The sequence below is a fragment of the Nyctereutes procyonoides genome, unplaced genomic scaffold (genome assembly GCF_905146905.1).
Source record: "Nyctereutes procyonoides isolate TBG_1078 unplaced genomic scaffold, NYPRO_anot_genome, whole genome shotgun sequence".
In the NCBI taxonomy this organism is placed as follows: Eukaryota; Metazoa; Chordata; class Mammalia; order Carnivora; family Canidae; genus Nyctereutes; species Nyctereutes procyonoides.
Window position 1 is genome coordinate 1,101,053 of NW_026575023.1, and position 21,223 is coordinate 1,122,275.

At 34.1% G+C, this 21,223-nt stretch overlaps 1 protein-coding gene across 2 annotated transcripts in view; it reads right to left on the minus strand.

Annotated features, from left to right (window-relative positions):
• EPHA5 (EPH receptor A5) overlaps positions 1-21,223 on the minus strand; it is a 314,116-nt gene that overhangs the window by 155,012 nt on the left and 137,881 nt on the right. For both annotated transcript variants that reach the window (XM_055342698.1, XM_055342691.1), the window contains exons 3-4: positions 16,591-16,746; positions 12,225-12,560 (exon numbers count right to left, since the gene is read on the minus strand). In XM_055342698.1, the coding sequence (XP_055198673.1) occupies positions 12,225-12,560; positions 16,591-16,746 (492 nt within the window). The remainder of the gene's footprint in view (positions 1-12,224; positions 12,561-16,590; positions 16,747-21,223) is intronic.

The following is a 21,223-nucleotide window of genomic DNA, read 5'->3' on the forward strand; positions in this document are numbered from 1 at the left end:
AAATGCTGAGATGCTCTGATTCTGAGCTGAGCCACAAGAATGTTTGATGGTTCACAGAGGAAATGGATCATTGATCATGTTTCTGTTGAATAGGGAATTAGTTTGCAACCGGAATTGACACAAAAGAGCAGAGTTTAAAACCAGTTTGCAGGTAAGCAAGGGTCAGAAGAGAGTTTCCAGATTAGAGAGAAAGAATGGTAACAAAATCATTCCTGGCATAAAAACAGACTGTCAGCAGGTATTTTGTAGAGAACTTTGGGGAGAGGCAACACCAAACAAACCTCATTAAGGGGTTGTCACTATTTGCCTAAACAGAAAGGATAGGAAACATATCAGAACCTCTGGTAAGTATAATTTTTCTTAAAATGGGGGCCAAACACACCTTACAGCAGAATCCTTGGCTCTGTGTGTTTGTGTATGTGTGTGTGTGTGTGTGTGTGTGTGAAAGAGAGAGAGAGAGAGAGAGAGAGAGAATGTGTAGATTCTCAGGCCCTCTGTCAGATATACTTAGTCACAAATTTAGGATGTGGAGTCCAAGAGTAAGTAATCCTTAAACACAAATACCATGCATTACCCTTAAATAGCATGGCAATTGTTATATAAAATTCTTGTCTAGAATGGGTTCAGTCCTACTCAATGAATCCTTTTGTCAAGATTAGAGTGTTTAAATCAGAGATTAAGAAAGTAGACAGGCAAGCTAAGTGAGGGACCTTATTAATATCTTATTTTAGAGTCCTGGAGAGTGTAAACCTATGAATTACAATTAGGGCTCTGTCTGGATCCTTAAGAATAAGTAAGTAAGTAAGTAAGTAAGTAAGTAAGTAAATGACACACAACACAAAATTCTGGCATAAAACTATTTGAAGAACTCCAAAAATCTTTACAACACATTACACATCATCAGTACCAGTAACCGAATTACAATACTAATTTGAATAATACAGAAACCATCAAACTCATTCATTTATAAATTGTTTCAACAAACAGGTATTAGGCACCATTGTGACCCATAAGGAAAGATTCCAGAAAAACAGACAAGATAAGAAATCATTACAGTGCTTTGTGCTCTGGAATATGTTAGAGAAGCATGCCTAAAGTGAAGAGAAGAGAAAGCTTTTCTCAAGGAAGCAGCAATTTAAACAGATCTGAAGCCTGAGCTATCTCGAACAAGGATATAAGAAATAGGAATTCAGACAGAGGAATAGCATGTGAAATACTTCCTAGGGATTCAGAGTATTGTGGCTCTAGGGTAAGAATTTCTTGGTTTAGATTCCTATTCCCTCACTTACTAGATTTGTGACCTTGGGCAAATCACTTCACATCTTTAAACGTCAGTTTCTTCATCCTAAAAATGGGAATAATAATAATATTATGTCATGAAGATACTGCTAGGATCAAAGAAGAAAATGCAAATAAAGTTCTTCACATAGCAATGTGCACACAATAAGTGCTGAAACATGTTAGGCATCATTATCTGCCATTGTCACCACAGTAGGTAGAAGGGAGAAAGAAGCAACAGAAGACTCTGAAGTGCCTTTGTAGAAACCAGGTGAATCTTTAGCAAGTTCTCAAAGCCACTGAACCAAACAAGAACTCTGATGGCTTCTGAAAATATTGCAGCCTGTCCACTTAATCCTTATTAAATAAATCAGAGATGAGTTATGGACAAAATAATCAGTCTCATCTTTGAGCAATGTTTTCAAAACAGCAAATAGGCATAGAATCAAGCACAGAACTTGCACCTCACTTAAGTTTCAATTTAGATGGGCAGCTTCAGTTGGCAAAATGAGAAGCTTTTTGTTGATAGTCATAGTAACAGTAATTGGTCAGAGAAGCATCGGTGCAAGGTCGATGTAGAGACATCCGTGATATGAAATTACACAAAACATTTGTCTCTTAGATATTTTTTCCTTTGAAACTTTGAAATAAACTTCCACAATTAATGTCAATCCACACACAAAAATTATGTAAACAAATTTAATATTTTTCCAAATATATTTTGATTCAAATAAAAAGCATTACCTATTTTCTTTTTTTGTTTGGGGTTTTGTTATTGTTTTCCAATGAGCTTTCATTCTGATATTTATTTATTTATTTAGTTAGTTCGTATTTTCCTCATTTTTGCTCTTGCTTTGATACCTTCATTCTTTTGTCTTTATGCTATCTCTCTGGTTATTTTATCAAACATAGAAAAACTTGAACACTAATATAAAACTCAGTGTTGTAAGACATCATTGAAGATAGAGTCACCAATGGAAAAATAATATTCATGCTTTACTCCTTTAAGCTTGAAGCAGTTACTGTTGTTACCTGTTTTGTTAGTGGTTGTATATATTTATTTTTGCTTTTGAATGTTTTTTCCCTTGTATCTAACCTCACTTTTGAGTTTGTCTATATAATACTCATAAGGTCTAAAACCTATTTATCCCATAGTTTCTCTCATGGACTGACAGTATATAGAATATTAGTGAAAAGTTTCTTTTCTTCAAGATTTTATTTATTTATTCATGAAACACACAGAGAGGCAGAGACATAGGCAGAGGGAGAAAAGGGTTCCCTGCAGGGAGCCTGATAATGGGACTTGATCCCAGGACTCAGGGATCATGACCTGAGCCAAAGGCAGATGCTCAACCACTGAGTCACACAGGTGCCCCTGAAAAGCTTCTTAAATGCTATTATATGAGCCTTATTAATGCCTTATTACATCCTAGGCAGCACACCAATTGTTTTATAGATATTAACTCATTTAATCCTCACACCATCCTCTGTGATAGATGCTATCATTTAGTATCTGGGAGGTCTGAGTAACTTTCTCATGTCACACAGCTAGTAAATGGCAATGACATTATGGAAAGCAGAAAGTCTGGCTCCACGATCTAGAAGCTTAACCAAAACACTAATCTACTACTCTGTGCAACAAATCCACATACACACACACACAGTTTCTACTTTGTGTATCTCATTTTGAAGACAATAAAACTATATTAGGTATATTGTATAGGGAAATGACAAAATAATTGAAAATGTGGTCTACTAGTTTTGTTGTTTTCCATTTTTGGTATTTTCCTTTTTAATTTTCTTTTTTCTGAAAGAAAATTTATGTATGCTGAGTGAAATGCACTATATTAGGACTTTAAAATGAAAAAAGAATGCTCACAAATTGTGTAGTCAGAGAATCTGAATCTCTGTTATTGAGTGAAATATTTAGATTATAGTAAAAAATTAGTTGACCGAGTAAGATATTTAAAATTACTGTTGAATTAAATTAAAAACATATATATTCAATATTAAATAAATATTTGATAAGAATATTTATGAACAACTACAACAAAAATCCCCACATCATATAAAGACTCTGCTCTTTAGTGTGGGAAATGACAAATGGATTTCAGACAAAAATGGTACATAAGAAAGTATATAAACCAGGTAAGAGCCTTTCATAGTTCAAAGATGGTAACATGCCAAGAGTTGAGGAATCTTATTAACTCAACCCTCAACACCTGAAATACAAATATATAAATGGAGGAAAGAAAGAACAAAGGGAAGGAAGAAGGAAATAATGAAGGAAGAAAAAAGGGAACAAGGGAAAAAGAAAGAGAGAGAAAGGACAGATTATTTACTTGAGAAATCAGATTTTCCCAAAATATTAGAGATAACTTGTCCAGCAATTGATATGTAGAAATTGTAATCCAAATTCAAATAAATTCATTGAATGTCACTTTATGTATTTATAAAACCGAGGTAATAAATCTTCTCTTTCCAATATAGAAATTTGAACTAAAAAAAATCCAGTTTCCTTTTTTCTAGGACAAAGGTATTCAGCTTGAGATCCATCAGACTTGCCCAGGCAAGATATTGATTCAAATATGCAAATTGAGAAATCAGGTTTTTCATGAAGTTCTCTTTTTTAATTTCTGCTGGTGAAGATGGTAGCAAAATATGAATATTTTCTGGTGACAATACTGATGATTTTTTTTTTATTTTTTTATTTTATTTTTTTTTCTGATTTTTTTTTTCTGATGATTTTTCAGTACAAGTTTGAGACTCTGAAAGAGCAATGCTACTAGTGGCACTATCAATTGCAATAAAGTCAAGTCTCCAACACTTACTGCTTAATGGCTGTAGTGGCAATGTTTCCCTTCATCAGGCTAATTCAGCTGTAGAGTATCAAGCATTTCTTCTAGAAACATAGCCTCTAATCTTTGAATCTATTCTTCTCAATGATTGTATGAGCCACTTAATACCCTATATTAAAGGGCCTTTCCTGTTTAAATCAGCTGGTGTAGATTTTGTTTGCAACTAAGAAAACAGACATTAAAAACAAAAATTGTTCCCCGAAGAAAAATGTTTCAGGCAATAGTCCTTAAGGGAATGGGAATATAGACTCTGTGACTTGACTTAGTGGTATTTTAATGTAGCAAGGACCTGTTTAGTATTCAGGGGTGGTAATCTAACAATGGCTGGCCTATTATGGCATGTTTCATCACCTGTGGTCACCTCGAATAAAGGGCTTCTTGACAGTAATATTTTGAGTGGCCAAATTCCATCTGTTTTAGTACTATAAAAGTATGAGAAAAAGAAATATGAGGAGAATTGGCTATATCTGACTGTACTGCAGAATTCAAAGAAATAAAATAAGAAGCTTAAAATTTAAATTTTCAGCTCAAATCATATTGAGATGATCAGAGGGTCTCCCTGCCAAAAGTCCTCTTACTCAAGTGAAAAATGATAACAGACCTGCACATCAAAATCCAAGTCTTATTTCATAGAATTCCTGAATTGTAAAAATGATTGAACTTATTGCACTGCCTTATGAGAAAATGAGGCCACTGATTGGAAGAAAAAGTGAAATCCTCAGCATTGGAATGCAGATATATGGAAGAATTCAGATGACTCAAAAGATTCCCAACTTCTAAAATTTACTGAGTCTCTCTTGCTACTGGATGCAGTCGTTCCACACCTGACTGAGGAAGTGGTTTCTTCACACCTTCATTACCAAGCCCACACCTTATCTAAGATTGTTAACTGATAGATGGAACCAATTCTCTTCCTGCCCAAACCTATTACTGCATCTGAACTCAGGATACCAACATTTTCTTGAAAGCCAGTTACCAAGTCCATATTGGGGGCAAGAAGCTTCTTGGATTTGAGACTCATGAGATTCTATAACTTAAATTTGCCAAAACATAGGAAATGTGTGTAAAATGGATTTTATGAGTTTCTCCCATTCATAGGAGCTAGAAATAATAAAATACAAGCTAGAATGATTATAGAGTCTGGATTCAATGTATTTCTCCATGTCACTGGCACAAGTACTAAATGTTTCTTCAATTTGTTGGCCAAAACCTGGACTGAAAAGTGGCCAAAGTTAAATAAAGCTCAAAAACTGAGAATTCCTTCTTTTATTTAGAAGAAGGAATTAAATGACCTTCTGAAATGGAAGCGTTAAGATGGATTTATTTTTCAAGACCTATGAAACTACTCACTAATCACATCTTCAGGAAGGATCCAGAAGACAGTTTCTTTGTCATAATGATAAGAAATAAACTCATGACAGTGCCACATTTATAAACAAAATCCTTATAATTTCTGTTCTCTATACTTGAAAACACAGAAATTAAAGCTGCAGTAAAACATTTTATTGATTTCTTTAAGGTTTAGCTCTTGCAGAGGCCACATAGTACCACTTTACATCAGAAGGAGGTGGGCATGAATTTCATAATAGGCAGCAGGATTTGAATGGCAACAAGCCTTAGTACTCTGGTATCCAAAGACCAGAAGTATGAGTCATTTTATTTGTGCCACTAATGATATGAAGGTCTGAGAAATACAAATCAAAATTTAGTGAGCTAGTAAGTCAAGGTACCTCACCAGTTCCCAGACCTGAGTTAGTTTATGCATGGTCTGTGACTTAAAATGGTCCAATTTACGTTTTTTTTTTTTTCTTTAACTCGATAATACTGCAAATGTGATAGACATTCAATAGAAACCTTACGTAGAATTTAGAACATTGATCTTTCCCTGGGCTAGTGATTTGTAGCACCATACTCTTTCACGAATCTGGGCAGCAAACTTCTGCCACAAAGTCACCAGGGTAAACAACAAACAACACTTAAAACCATTCCGTACTCAGGCAACCACCCTCTTTTTCACTTTTAGTACAGAGTGATTGCCTTTAAAGAAGGATTTTGCAAAGCAACATACTTTTAACACTATATGTCTGCCTTTTAGCTTCTCCGAAAGGTATTTCTGACCATTTCTAAATAAATGGGCAGGGGCAAAGATAAAAGCCCAGAACTTCCACAGGTTATTGAATACTGTGCCTGAGCTAACATTAATTCCTATGGATTTCAAATACCACTAAGGAACACTGATCTAAGTGGATGTTATGGGGGTAATGTGATGAATGAGATTTTGTTCTGAGCCCATATTACAACTAGTATAGTGATGCCTTCTCCATCTTATCCTTTGATTCTTTCACCAGATCATTAGTATAAAGTTGGAAGATCCTGCATCTGAAAGAAACCTCTCTGGGCAGCCTTGGTGGCACAGCGGTTTAGCCCCGCCTGAAGCCCAGGGTGTGATCCTGGAGACCCGGGATCGAGTCCCACGTCAGGCTCCCTGCATGGAGCCTGCTTCTCCCTCTGTCTCTGCCTCTGCCTCTCTCTCTGTGTGTGTCTCTCAGGAATAAATAAATAAAATCCTTAAAAAAAAATAAGAAACCTCTCTTTGCCCATGAAGGAAAAGCTGTGAAACTGTAGTAATAGCCAAACTAAAGCACCTCCATCCTACCAAAAGAGTAAGCACAGGGATCCCTGGGTGGCGCAGCGGTTTGGCGCCTGCCTTTGGCCCAGGGGCGCGATCCTGGAGACCCGGGATCGAATCCCACATCGGGCTCCCAGTGCATGGGGCCTGCTTCTCCCTCTGCCTGTGTCTCTGCCTCTCTCTCTCTCTCTCTCTCTCTCTCTCTCTGTGACTATCATAAATAAATAAATTTTAAAAAAAAATTAAAAAAAAGAGTAAGCACAAATCTTTATGGTATCTATGGGTGTGTGTGTGTGCAGAAATTAGTGCCATCATAAAAAATATGGAAGAATAAAGAGTGGGGGTTATAAACTTTAAATGACTTGTTGGTCTGAGTAGAAGATAAACTAATCTTGGCAAACAATGCATTTAATCAGGTGGTGATAACAAATACAGCCAATTTGGGCTCTCCACTGATGAAAATGAATAAACATCTTCACCATTGTTTAGTAATGGTCTATCGAGTTACAATAAACTTTTTTTTTAACATCTCTAAACACATAAAACATTTCTCGCCAAGTTGGCACGAGCAACAATGTACTTTCCCCATCTTTTTTCAGCATCCTCTTAAATTTCCAGTTCTACAGCATAATTTAGTCTTCAGGAAACCCTGATCATCTCACCATCCTATAATCTATATCATGCTGGTCGACTACATGAACGGTATCAAACTGAAAGTACTTGATTAAATGGGATTATCATGTACGCCAGACACTTTTGCAAGAACCAAGAAAGAAAAATCATCAAAACATAGGGACATCTTTTATAGTGATAGTTCTGATAGTCTGGGACAGATTGGGACATCCCCCCCAAAATGTTTGTTGCATTTTGCAAATCACGTTATGTCAACTGAACCCTCTGAAGATAGAATCCATGAGCCTAACTTTAATTCAAAACACAGTTTGCTCTATTTTACCTCAAACTTAAGGGTTCTGTATCTTTGTATATTAAAATATTAGTAATTTAGACTTTTATTTGTCTGTTTTGAGTTAGAATGAGCTTATTCTTTCTTGGGATAAAATATACATTTCTATATATTTAAAAAGCTTTAAATTTGTATATATTTTAATAGCATACCTTGATAGAGTATGCCTAGTGCAAAATTATTTTAAAATAAAACTTTAAAAATATGTTTATAGAAGAATATAACACACAATGTTTTGTAAGTAAATAATGAAACTTAAAAGATACTAGTTGTTAATAGAATTTTAATTGTAATATTCACACTATGTGTTGAAATATTACTCATTCTATCTTTCATCCATCTACCTATATCTAACTAGAAGATAGAAATTTTAGATAACCTAAAGAAATAAAACAGAACAACAGAAATGTTATGTAAATAATTGAAATACCTTTTTTTTAAGAAAGAAAGATTATAAAAAAAGAAAGAAAGAAAGAAAGAAAGAAAGAAAGAAAGAAAGAAGAAGAAAGAAAGAAAGATTATCACCGGTAATTCAACTTTTTGAAAGAATATATTGCATAAAATAGACATACACTCACCAGGTAGCTGGAGGAACTCACTCAATATCCCTTTTCTAAGTTTAAGAATTTAAAAAATTCATAGCTTGCATTTCCATAATTCTATTCACTTTGCAACATATTTGTTAAGAGTTCTTTACAAAATTAATGTATTCCCATTGTATTTTCCTATCATTTCTCACTCCTCCACAGACAGCATTTCTTTACCTTCATGTGAATTATTTTTTCTCATTTTTCCCCTTTCAGATGTATTATTTTGTTTTTGACCATGAAAATCCTCACAATTTTACAATGCTTCCCTGTTACTATTTGCTGCATTTTACAAGGCCTATAAATTCCAACTAATTATAATATTCAGCTTTCCTTAAAACTTTTAATTTATTTTTTTTGTTTTGTTTGTTTTTTTCAAAGTAATCTCTTCACCCAGCATGGGGCTCCAACTCACAACCCTGAGATCAAAAGTCAGCCAGGTGCCTAAAACTTTATATTTTGACTTTACTATTAAATGTCATATAAAAAAGTATCATTTGAATTTTACAACTTCTCACAAGAGCAAGGTGCTAGACTTCATAATGATATAATTAGTGGGGAAATGTTTTAACTGCTGTATAAACATCCATAAATTTATCATTTAATCACTATCTTCAGCACAAAATCATTATTTACTTTTATAACCCAATCAGCTGGGGTTACCTAATCAATTTCAGCTCCTAGCATAATGCAAGATTCTCAACTTGAAAAAAATTGCTATTTTTTCTTCTTGTACTTTATAAATATATTTTTGAATCTGGACAGTTCAGACTATGCAGTAAAACTGCAATAGGTAACTGCTGTCAGCTCTCTGTGACTATCTCAAGTGACCTCAAGGAGAAACCAAAAACAAAAAGAACCAGAAAGCCAGATAAGCAGATGCAGGCCAGCAGTATTTTTGAATAATCCGATGTGATAGAAACAGAATGCATTAAGACGACATAAGGATCTTTCACATGTCTACATGGAAATCAGTAAACCTTAATTTCTGCAACAAAACAAATTCTACCTTGTGACACACAACTACGAAGAACTGTTCATAGGGATGGATATGCTTTCCTCCTCCTTATGCACATAATCCTCTATAAACCAACTTGCTTTGGAGCAGTTCTTAAGAGCAATTTGAAATACTATCTCCTGGGCTACAGTCCTCAGGAAGACACCAAGAAAAATATTTATTTACTTATTTTAAGGTTGGTCATTTTTTTTAGGCAGCAACACATTGGTTACATGGCACAAAAAATAAATCAGAAAATGCCAAAATAAATTACAAATCCGAAATGAATCTATTACGAAAGAAATTCATTTCACAAAAAAACCTCCTTAAAAAGATTGAAAGTAAAGTTAAAATTCACTGAAAGAAATTCTATATAAAAAAACACATATGGCACAAATAATTTGCTTCCATTTAATGCTTAACATACTCAAATCTTAAAAAGTAACTACTACAGCCCATTTCCCATAATGTTGGTACTTGCTAAATGTGCAGTAATATAATAGTGAAAGGGAATATAAGGGAAGGGAGAAGAAATGTGTGGGAAATATCAGAAAGGAAGACAGAACATAAAGACTCCTAACTCTGGGAAATGAACTAGGGGTGGTGGAGGGGGAGGAGGGCGGGGGGTGGGGGTGAATGGGTGACGGGCACTGAGGGGGACACTTGACGGGATGAGCACTGGGTGTTATTCTGTATGTTGGTAAATTGAACACCAATAAAAATTAATTTATTAAAAAAATAAATGTGCAGTAATAATGATATTAAATATAAGACAGGAGCTACTCAAAGTTAACAATTTTTGTGAAAATTGAGACTTAGTTTGTCTGGAATGTCAGATACTAAGAAAAACCTCTTGTTTTTATTTTTTATAGGTTTGCAAGGCTTTTTACAGTATGTGTATCCTGAGAAGTTGGAAAAAAAGCAGCAACCAAAAGTCAACAAAATGTCTGCTCTGAATACAAATGTTTATTTTATATGATAGCTGTGCCTTGAACAGTTGGATGAATATTATTCTTTCATGGTATTTAAGGTATTTAAACATCAAAAAGCACACTTTGCAGTTTGAATAGACTAGCAAGTCAAAGACAACTAGAGCAAATATTTATTAAGTACTTCATTTTAAAAGTATACAGTCATTTTCTATACCTAGTTCATCAGAGAAATATCTTTTAAGTAAGGTGAGGTTATACAAGCTGGCAATTATTCTCCCTGAGGAATATAACTCTTAGTGATTGTTCAATATGTTTTTAGTATGTTAATGGAAGACTCGCACACAGAACCAAGCAAAGTTTGAGAAATGAGAAGTTGCATGAGACACCAGAAATCATATTATAAAGCCGGTATTTTTTTTTGATGTGAGAAGACAGTTCACATTTACTGAACAATAGTGACTAGATACTGTGATTGAATATCAATATATACCAGTATTGCTGGCAGATGAGTCTAGAGCAAAGGAAAATTTAATTTTCACTATTCCTATCCAGTTATTTACTACTTTTATTAGTTCTACCTTAGGTTAGGGAGCAAATGGAGAAAAATATAAAGGATTCACTTAGGGAAGGAGCATTTATGTGTGTGCAATGTTTTCTCTCATGGAATAAAAAAAAAAAGATGCTGTGACCATCTATTCGACATGGATAAGAATATCTAGAGTAATTAGAATGATTCCTAGTGAATTATTCAATTGCTTTCATATCATCTAGGCTGCTCTTGAATATTTCCCTCAATTTGATCAATCAGAAGCAACCATTAATTCAACTGCATGCATTTTCTTATTCTCAAGAGGTAATAACATGATTTACCTGACACATTCAATAATTCAAATTATTGTGGGCAGCACATGGTTGCCAACAGCATTCTCTTGTCAATGCAGTCATTCTACAACCGACAAACATATACTAATGTATATGAACTAAGTCCAATTCAATTTAGTCAAACACATCCTATTTCATTATGAGTACAAAAAGCAAGGGTATCTTCACTGAAAAAGTCCAACTGGGGTACTAAGAAGGTGACAGTCCATGAACTGAGAGCTGTGGCCAGAGAATAGAGGGAAGTGACATTTAATGCCTCATTCCACCCGCATAACTGTTGTTGACAAAAACAAGTCCTAAGTCACCCACAAGCTTTGAGGGATTCTTGGCACACAATAAGTTGAATTATTAGTTTAATCATAGTTTATATTTGGTGTTCATTTTACCAGAAAAGAAGACCTTTATATTAACTTACTTAAAATTGAATATCTGAGCAGAAACTAGCAGGGAATTAGTAGCTCAAGCAAAACTGTACTCCCTCCTTCCTAATAATTACTCCCTAGTGATTCTAAGCTCTTCATAGGGAACATAAATGTGTTTTCATGTATAGTTTACAGTTATTCTAAATTTTATAAAAAGATTATCAAAAAATTCATTTTGTACATTTTTATAAAAATAAGAGAAATAATAAGAAAAAACTATTTCAATATGCAAAGAAAATTCAGCTATGATGCCAAACAAGAAAATAAATCTGCCTGATTATCTGTTGAATTAATGAAATAAAAACTTGAAGTAAACAAAACAACAAAATATGTAGATTTGAGTTATCATAATTATATGTGTGAAATTTGAGGTAATATTCTTGATATAAATGAATCTGAGACAGAAACGTCGTTTTAATCGAAAAAATTCAATTAAAACATATCCTTTTTTTTTTTTTTTTTTTGTCCATTGGATGAGTCTGCCGAGAAAGCTGTAGCTTTTATTTGTTTAAGACTAAATAAAGCATTTTGACATGTATTCTACTTTAAGTCCTAACCCTCTGGTTTATGGGAAGTTCTCTTCCAGATCTCATACAGTTCAGCCCTCACTTAGCTGTGGGGATAACTGACAAAACTCAGCCTAAGGTATACGATTTGGTTGGACATCACACTTACCTGCTTGGTTTGTGGTTACATTTACAGACACATACTGCCGGGCTCCTGGGCTCAAGTCGGACACTCCATTCACTGCCTCAATCTCAAAGGTATAGTTTGTGTGAGCGAGCAGATCCACCATCATGACAGAGGTGTTTTTCAGGCCGATTTGCCGGGGAAGGTACCTGACATGACCGCCACACTCGTCACACACACCTGCATGGGAGTTGCACTTCTTGCATGCAATATAATATGATACATCTTTCCTTCCACCAGTGTCAGCAGGAGGAATCCATTCCAGAAAGACACTAGTTTCATTAACATTTGAGATGGCATTCCGAGGAGCTGAGGGGGGTCCTGGTTTGCAAAGTAAAGTGAGAAAAACATATTTTAAGATGATAAAATTAGGCATCGCTTACTACACAAATCCCTGGTCTCAAGGAAATTAAAAAAAAAAAGATTTGCAATCAATCTTTTAAATAGGGAGAATGCAAGAATCATCAATTTGTAATAATCTTTGAAAAATTTTGTGATAGTTTTGTTGGGACAGTTGTGGGGTTTATGGTCTATAGAAATAACTTATCTTGCCATTGTTATAACCACATGTTTAGTGAAAATACATGTGCTGCTTAGTGTAAATGCAAAGAATTATGGAGTAAAACTATGTATGCAAAAATAATGTTAGATAAAAATTTATATATTCAAAAAGTGGTAAGTCCTTTGGCAAATCCAAGGAAAAATTCTCCTTGGGGACTGAACTGATTACCTCCTTATTGAGATCTGTCCCAGAAACCTAGGAAGTACACACGAAGGATTTACTGAGTAATGAGCACAAGTGAAAATAGGATTTGTCAGTGTGGCTCTTGACTACAAATTCTGCAGCAAGGAAAAATAGCCTCAGCCTACCTCAAAATAAATTACATATCCACAGATATCACCAATGACATTTGAAATCTTCCTCTTATATCAAGAAAAAAACCTAGAATTTAAGTAGTTGGACATTGCAGTGTGTAATGATACTTCACTTATTTTGGTATTGTTTTAATACTGTGGCTCTGCTGTGAATTTTTCCTTATTAGGAAATCAGAAATTTATTTTAAAAATGACTCTCAAAAGCACTATGAGAGGAAGAATGAAAATGTTCCGATATTGAAGGATCGGCAGAACAAATTCATGTATAAATAACAAACAATATCCATCTGTATATTACTTTATTTCTGGAATGAATAATTAGCTTACTAAAGAGAACTAAAATTAAGTCCATATCAGTTGTGACAGTCGCATACCACTCTGGCAGGAATTGGTAAGTGAGGAGGCTACGCATGTACGTGAGCACGGGGTATATGGAAACTTTCTGAGTCTTTACTCTGAATTTTGTTGTGAACCTTAAAATTGCTCTAAAAAATAAGTCTTTTAAAAACTAAGTTGCATAATGTCTGTCTCTATAGTCAATTTTAAGTTATATAACTTCAGTTTTTAATGTTACATGGTCACAAGTTCCCAAAGAAAAAATTCATTTATATTTATCTCAGACTTAATAATAAAACTGCTCCACAAGGAATAGAATGGACTATGAATGGTAGCTGAATGGTACATAAGCATAAATTAAGCTACTTGAGAAGGCTTAGCTTAGTTCTTTTAATATTTATTGTATTAAATATAGAAATTAATATTATTTTCTACCTAAGATTTATTAAGCCATTACTGTTAAGGATGAAATTTAAAAGTGATAAAAAAAAAAGCTATCTGATATTTACAAAATGTCATTTAAATTAAAGGGCCCCATAACCCACGAGTTGCCATTTTTGGCAAAATAATCCCCACCTCAACTATATTTCTGATTGAACCCTGTGAAATTTTCCATACATACAACCTCACACACAATTACTTTTAAGTTGAAACAATTACTTAAGATGGAAATATAAGTATTATTTTTTACTGTAAACTTTAGCTTATTTAATAGTGGAAAGTTACAGAGAAAATGTCATTTGAGATTAAAATGTTACAGGTTTACTTCTGAGAAAAAAGTAAAATATACTTGAAATATGTCTAGCTCAGAAAGATATCAAACTTTTATCTCTGTCATCTGAAATATACCCAAATTTAACAGCTTTCTCTAAATCTGTAAAAGTACATCAGAGTCTGACTCTTCCTTTACTTCTGACTCTCTGAACATTTGATGGGGATGCATAGCATATGCCTCTTAATGTCAAAATGAAACTCATTCAAGTGAAGACCTATAGTAGAGGTAAAAGTAGAGGCTCAGATTACAGACACCTTAAAAATCACCTACTGAAAATCCACAGCCTTGCTAATAGATGTAATACATGACCCATAAATAGAGCTATTAGAAGTACTTTGAATTAGGCAGAATCACCAGAATCTTTTGTTTTATTTTTCCTGTAAATTTATAACATTCTATTTTCCTGATATATATTTTTCCTGATATATATATATACATATATATATCCATATATCCATATATATACATTATATATCAAAAAGTATTAAAAGGAGTTGGAGCCATAAATTTAATTCTAAAGGAGTCAAAGGGAAAGCAAAATTCAAAATGTTCATGTGAACATGTGAACATCAATCAAGTCTTCTGTGCAAGGGGATCAAATGCATTATTTGTGGTGCTACGAATGCAACTAAAAACTGAACACACACACTCACAGATTACATATTAGAAAGATCTTCCACACGAGTCCCAATAGTCTTTTCATGAAATGCATACATATTAGTGTTCTTTTGAAACACAGCATTAGAAATTCGTACACCTGGAAACAGAAGATTTGAAGCCTCAAGTCCTGTAAGAGGACTAAGCAGTCCCTGCCACCAAAGCACAGTCTTTCCCTCATCCCAATCCTAGTGAATTTACAGAAAGGGAGACTCACTTTTATGGTGAGAAAGAAAAGATCATGGCTGGACCACTTCAAGAAAATAACTATTAGAAAATTAATGAAATTTAAAATATAATTCAATATATGGTTTTCTCTCCCTAATTTACCACTCTATTGTCTGGCCACATTTTCTCCTTACTCTCTGGGCATTCTTTTGCTCCAATAATTAAAATAATGTCTACTATAACCAAAATGTATCACATTCAATCATAGTTTGTATCTCCTCTATTCAAAAGCATCTTACCAAAAGTATATATAATGATATCATTTACTTATTTAAAAAGGAATTGTTTATAATTAGTAATCATCTATCCTATTAAATGATCAGTCTTGTGATAAAAGAATGATCTTTAGCAATGTGAGCTAATTAATATCAGAATTGAGAAATTATGAAATTATGTCTCACACTATGAAATTCAGATGCTGAAATTCAGACAAAATTTCAGTTTGTGTTAATTTGCTTAAAGGAATTGTATATCTGTTTATATTTCATACTAGAATACATGAACTATAATGAATAGTAGGTTTCAAAAATTTGTGTCATCATCTTTGAGAGCACTACAGTTTGCTGTATCAAAACTAATAAAACAAGGCAAGGTCATGGATATTGAATCTTATGGAGAGAAGAGATAGACATTCTTCTCTTCCATTTTGAGAATTTGTTTGATTTGCCATAGAGACTGTGACTGTGGAAAACTTATGAAAGTATTTTTATCAAGAAAACAAATACATAAATGTGTTTCCTTCTCAGAAACATGTGGAACACTAGAAAAACAAAAACACCAAAACCATCGATGAATGTGAATGCCTCCACTGCAAATGCTGGAATTAAATTACTATTCATCCTTCTAATTATATGATTATGTGATCATATAATTAGTAATAGTTAAGAACACTCACTTCTAAGAAACATGAAAACTGCTTGAAAGTCCTAGCTAAAAGTTTGATATTATATTTGTCTCCTAAATCCGATTTGCCAAACCCCAGTACTCCATGTTCTTGTAGTGTTTCCTGTCTTCTATTATAAATGACCTTCTTGCTGGCCTTTGTACTTTAGTTGGACAGGTTAGGGGAAGAAAATGACAAAAGTACCATTTATGACATGTTGACATGATCAGAAGCCTGGCTTCAGAGAAGACAAAGAATGAAAAAAAAAGTTTATGGTGAACAGGAAAATGGGTTTATCAAAGTCATGTTTAGCTCTCATGAACACTAAAAGAAAATAAAAGAAAAAAATCTACATCTGTCTCTGTTTGAATTTGAAATTAGGGAATAGGAATGCTTCTAACAGTGAGTGGTAACAGGGACTCCAACTTTTCAAAGTTTACTTAAGAAAATCGAAATTTGGTAAGAAAACAATTTTGGAAGATTAAACAGTTATGCCTGTTTTGGGGAAAATGGTAATAGAATGCAACAGGCTCCATCATGCTCTCTTTTCAAAGTGGTGAAAGTTAGCATCACCAAGTATCAGTGGGTTTCCTTACTTGTGCATGCCATTGTGGGTGGATCAGACTCCCTCCTGAAATAATCCTTTTCACAGACACAAGAGGTTGAAGCTTCCTCATGGGTATAACTGTGAGGTGGACATTTGCTGCAGCTCTGGCTGTGAGGTGAGGCTTTGAAGAACCCAGGTCTGCACACTGTCAAAAGAAATAAGAGACTAAGCTTTTCCCTGGAACAGATGCAGTGTTTGTTTTGTGAATAATGTCATTACTTTGACTAGTATACACAGATTACATACAACACAATATTGGCATTAATTTCAAAAATGTTTCATAAGCTTCTGAATCATAAATACCAGGCTATTCATTCAGATAATCAAATATTTAAGTATTTAAATTAAACATGTCTGGACTGTGTTTTTAGTGATTTTTATGCTGCAGGAGCTTATAAGAAATCGTATTATAAATGGTAAATACTTCTATATATTTAAAACTGAGGTAGTGTTTGGAGTATAATTTTCATTTACTCATTAATACAACTTTTGTTGAAGAAATGTGAATTTTCCCCTATGCTTATGGAATGCCATGTTATATAGTAGGTGCTCAAAATTTTGTTATTGAATTAATAAATTATTTGGTAAGTGTGAAGGGCTTCACAGATTTTGTGGGATTTGGGAGAGTGCATGGATGAGCTGGTGTATCATTCACTTTATATTGATTTCAAGGGGAGTCAGATATAGGCTTTTATTTTACATTTTACTCCATTTTAGAACTTGTATTTGATTCAACAAGCATCTATTCTAATATCAGTCATACTTATACTCTACAAATTGCAATGATCTATAAAAAGGTAGAAACTGTGTCTTATTCAATTTTGAATTCATAACAGTTATCACAGCATTTGACCACAGTAGGCGATCATAAATTATCATGTAATGTATAAATGAATGAATGACATGGAATGAAGACTGTAACTGAACTATTCAGAATCACATAAAGAAAATGTTTTCTGGATGTTTTTGTTAACATTTCTGTTGGTGGTCAAGTAAGTACTAACAAAGTAAATCTTTTTATTATGCTCCTTCTCTATCCTTTTGTATTTTTCTTTCTTCTCAATGGCTAAAAAAGCCAAACTTGTATTCCAATTGTCCAATATGGGCCAATTAAAGACGCCAAACTGATGGTTTGATTAATGTTTACGGTTTAGATTACATAAAACTAGCTAACCATATACTTTTCTTTCTATTTTCAAAACTTAGTACATTTACTTCAGTGCATTTATTCAAGCGTCAATGGAAATTTGCTAAAGCTCAAAGGTGAACTTTTATTCCAATAGAGATTTTTGATAGACGTAATGAATTTGGGCTAATTTTCATGTGCCATAAATGATTTAGAGCTTTAGTAATCCATGCTAAGTCTTTCTGCCATCACCATGAATAATCAGAAATTGGCAAAAATGAGAAGGTACTTTTTCAGTAGATCTAATTATAGTGATAGCAAAGCCTTAATGCTCATAAATTCAGAGAGAATGTGAAAGTATTTGAAGATAAGAAGAGCTTTTTGATAGTATTAGGGGCATTCTTGTAGTTAAATGATTAGGAAAAGATTTATAATATTGTTTTTCTTATAATAAGATTGCTATAAGCCACCAATACCATTCTTAGCTAAGTTATCCATTCTTTCTTCTTTTATCCTCCTCAGTAAAACCATTCTCACTTTTAAACACTATTTACTTTCAAAGACATGAAGTGTCAATTCATTCTGCATATTTGGAATTCAATGATTATTTATGAAACAAAAAATCAATTCTTCTCTTTTACTGAATGCTTTTTAACCTAGAAACTTATTTTGATATTATATACAACACTATTTAACCCTCCATGGAAACTTGGAAACTTTGGAAGCAGAAAGTAATATATATATGTATAAAAGTAGCTAAGTGTATATTTCTGGTCAGCAGTTCAACAAAACGCTTTCAGCAGGTGTAGTGGGCCAGAAATTTTGCTTGGTACTAGATTACAGAGGTAGGCAAGATAGACATGGATCTGCCTTTATAATTTTAAAAGTACTGCATGAATAATTATCAATATTACTATGCTGGAAAAAAGAAAGAGCATGGACGTGAACATTGGCACCTAATTTAGACTGGGATGTCAAAAAAGACTTTCTCAGGAAGCCGAGACTCTGCTGAGATGTTAAAAAAAATTAAAGGAAAATTAACCAATTTACGTTAGGGGAGCATTAGAGGGACAAAATCCTTGCAAAAGACCAAAACAGGTGAACAAATATGGAGATAGAGAAAACTAAAAAATTAATCAGGGTGAGAGTAGAATTAAAGCAGCAGAGATAAAGTTAGACAGGGAAAAGGATACCAAAACACACCTTACAGTTTTTAATATTTGAGATCATTACAATATTTTAAGCAGAGAAATGTTAAGATCACAATGATTTTTGAGAGATCACTGTGTAGCAGTGTTGATAATGGATTGGAGAGGAACAGGGATGGAGACAATTGGTCCTTTTGTGTCTGTTGCACTGGTGTCGAAAAAGACTTGTTTAACAAGAGTGGCTCCAATTGTGATAGATGAGAGTAGGTGTATTCAGGGGATCAGTCTGAGGTAAAATCAGTGAGGTTTCAGGATATATGTAGTGAGTCAGACGTGAGTGGGAAATACTAAGAAAGACTATGAGGTGTTTGTTTAAACTGCACAGGACCTACTGGTACCATTTTCTCAGAGAATGCTTGAAATGAAATGTGTTTGGGGGAAGATAAAGATTATATTTAAAGTATTATTTAATTTAAAGTGTCTAAAGAAATCCAAATAGAGATTATAGAGAAGAAAGCTTTGGGCTCAATGTTATCCAAGAAAAAAAAATATGTACACATACATATAAAAGTAATTATCCATTGCTTTCAAATCATGGCAGCGAATCCAGATAGGACATACAAGGCTGCTAGACAATCTTAGTATTATTTCCCCAGTTAACTTTACTTTTCAGCATCAACATGATTATTTTGTAGCTTCTACTCTCTCTTCCTACACCTTAGAAGCTCTATTCCTTTGTGATTCCTAGCTCATTATTTTTGTCTTTGTGCTGAGAAAATAGAATTCATTAGAGGAACTTGCTTATTTTCCTGCCACGAAATTTCCAAACCTATATTCACTTGTAGCCACCCTCTCTACCTTTCTACCCATTAAAATGCAAATGTGGGAGTGCCTGGGTGGCTAGTCAGTTAAATATCTGCCTTCTGGCTCAGGTCTTGATTGAGGGTCCTGGGACCAAGCCCCTTAGGGAATCTGCTTCTCCCTCTCCCCTGCCTGTTCCTCTCCTGCTTGTCCGTATGCTCTCTCTTTTTCTGTCTCTGTCAAATAAATAAACAAAAAATATTAAAAAGGGCACCTGGATGGCTCAGTGGTTGAGCATCTGCTTTTAGCTCAGGGCGTGATCCTGGGTCTTTGGGATGGAGTCTCACACTAGGCTCCCTGCAGGGAGCCTGCTTCTCCCTCTGCCTATATGCTCTGCCTCTCTCTGTGTGTCTCTGACGAATAAATAAATAAAATCTTTATTTAAAAAAAATCTTAAAAAAATAAAATGCAAATGTGTTTTTGCTTCTATCAAAGGAAAATATATTTATTTGAATTAGGAACCTCATCTCTATTCTCTGAGGGCAATCTTTCAAATGTCTATCCCTTGCTCAGTCTCTCTCAACCTTTCTCAATTTCTGTCTCTGCCTTTCTCTCTCACCCTATCACTCACATGAGCCCAATACAATTTTCCAAAAATTTTCAATTGAAACAAAGTGAAGCAAAACAATACAAATAAAAACAAGAGTAAATTATCAATCTCACTTGATCCCGATTCTTCCTGTAGCTACCAAGTAGTTTTGTTCCCTTTTGGAAACAATTTTTTTTCTTTAAAGGTTTTATTTATTTATTCATGAGAGATATAGAGGGAGAGAGAGAGAGAGGCAGAGACACAGGCAGAGGAGAGAAGTAGGCTCCATGCAGAGAGCCCTACATGGGACTCGATCCCAGGTCTCTAGGATCACACCCTGGCTGAAGGTAGTGCTAAACCGCTGAGCCACCGGGGCTGCCCTGCAAACAATTTCTTAAATTACTTTTCCATAAATGCATCTCTACTTCTATTTTAAATCACACATTGGCAAAGTCCAGTTCACTCCTCTGAAATTGTTTTTGTTAAGATTACAGTCATCTTGTTTCCATACTTTCAACAGCATTTGATCATGTCCTTTTTGGGAAACTCCAGTTAATTATAGTACAAAATGCTAGCATAGCCTGCAAGTTTCCACACAATATCTATGAAATCAATCAAATGTGGGCTCCTCCCACATTCACTAACTCTATCCATACTAACCTACTTATAATTTTCTGCACTTGAGAAACTCCTCTATCCTGCATATCGCAGGAGAAGAATTCCAGCCAAAAGACAAGAAGTGTAAGGTGTATGTCGGGGGGGGGGGGGGGGGAGGGATTTGTAGTTCATGATAAGGAATTTGGGTTTAATCTGAATGCATTTGGAAAAAAATGGGTATTTATTTTTTTGAGGACATCCCTTTTGTCAAGCACTCTGGCAAGGAATATTTATATTGTGGTCAGAAAATAAAAATAAAAATAAAGTGAAACATTTCAAGTTGGAGTTCAACAAAATTGTA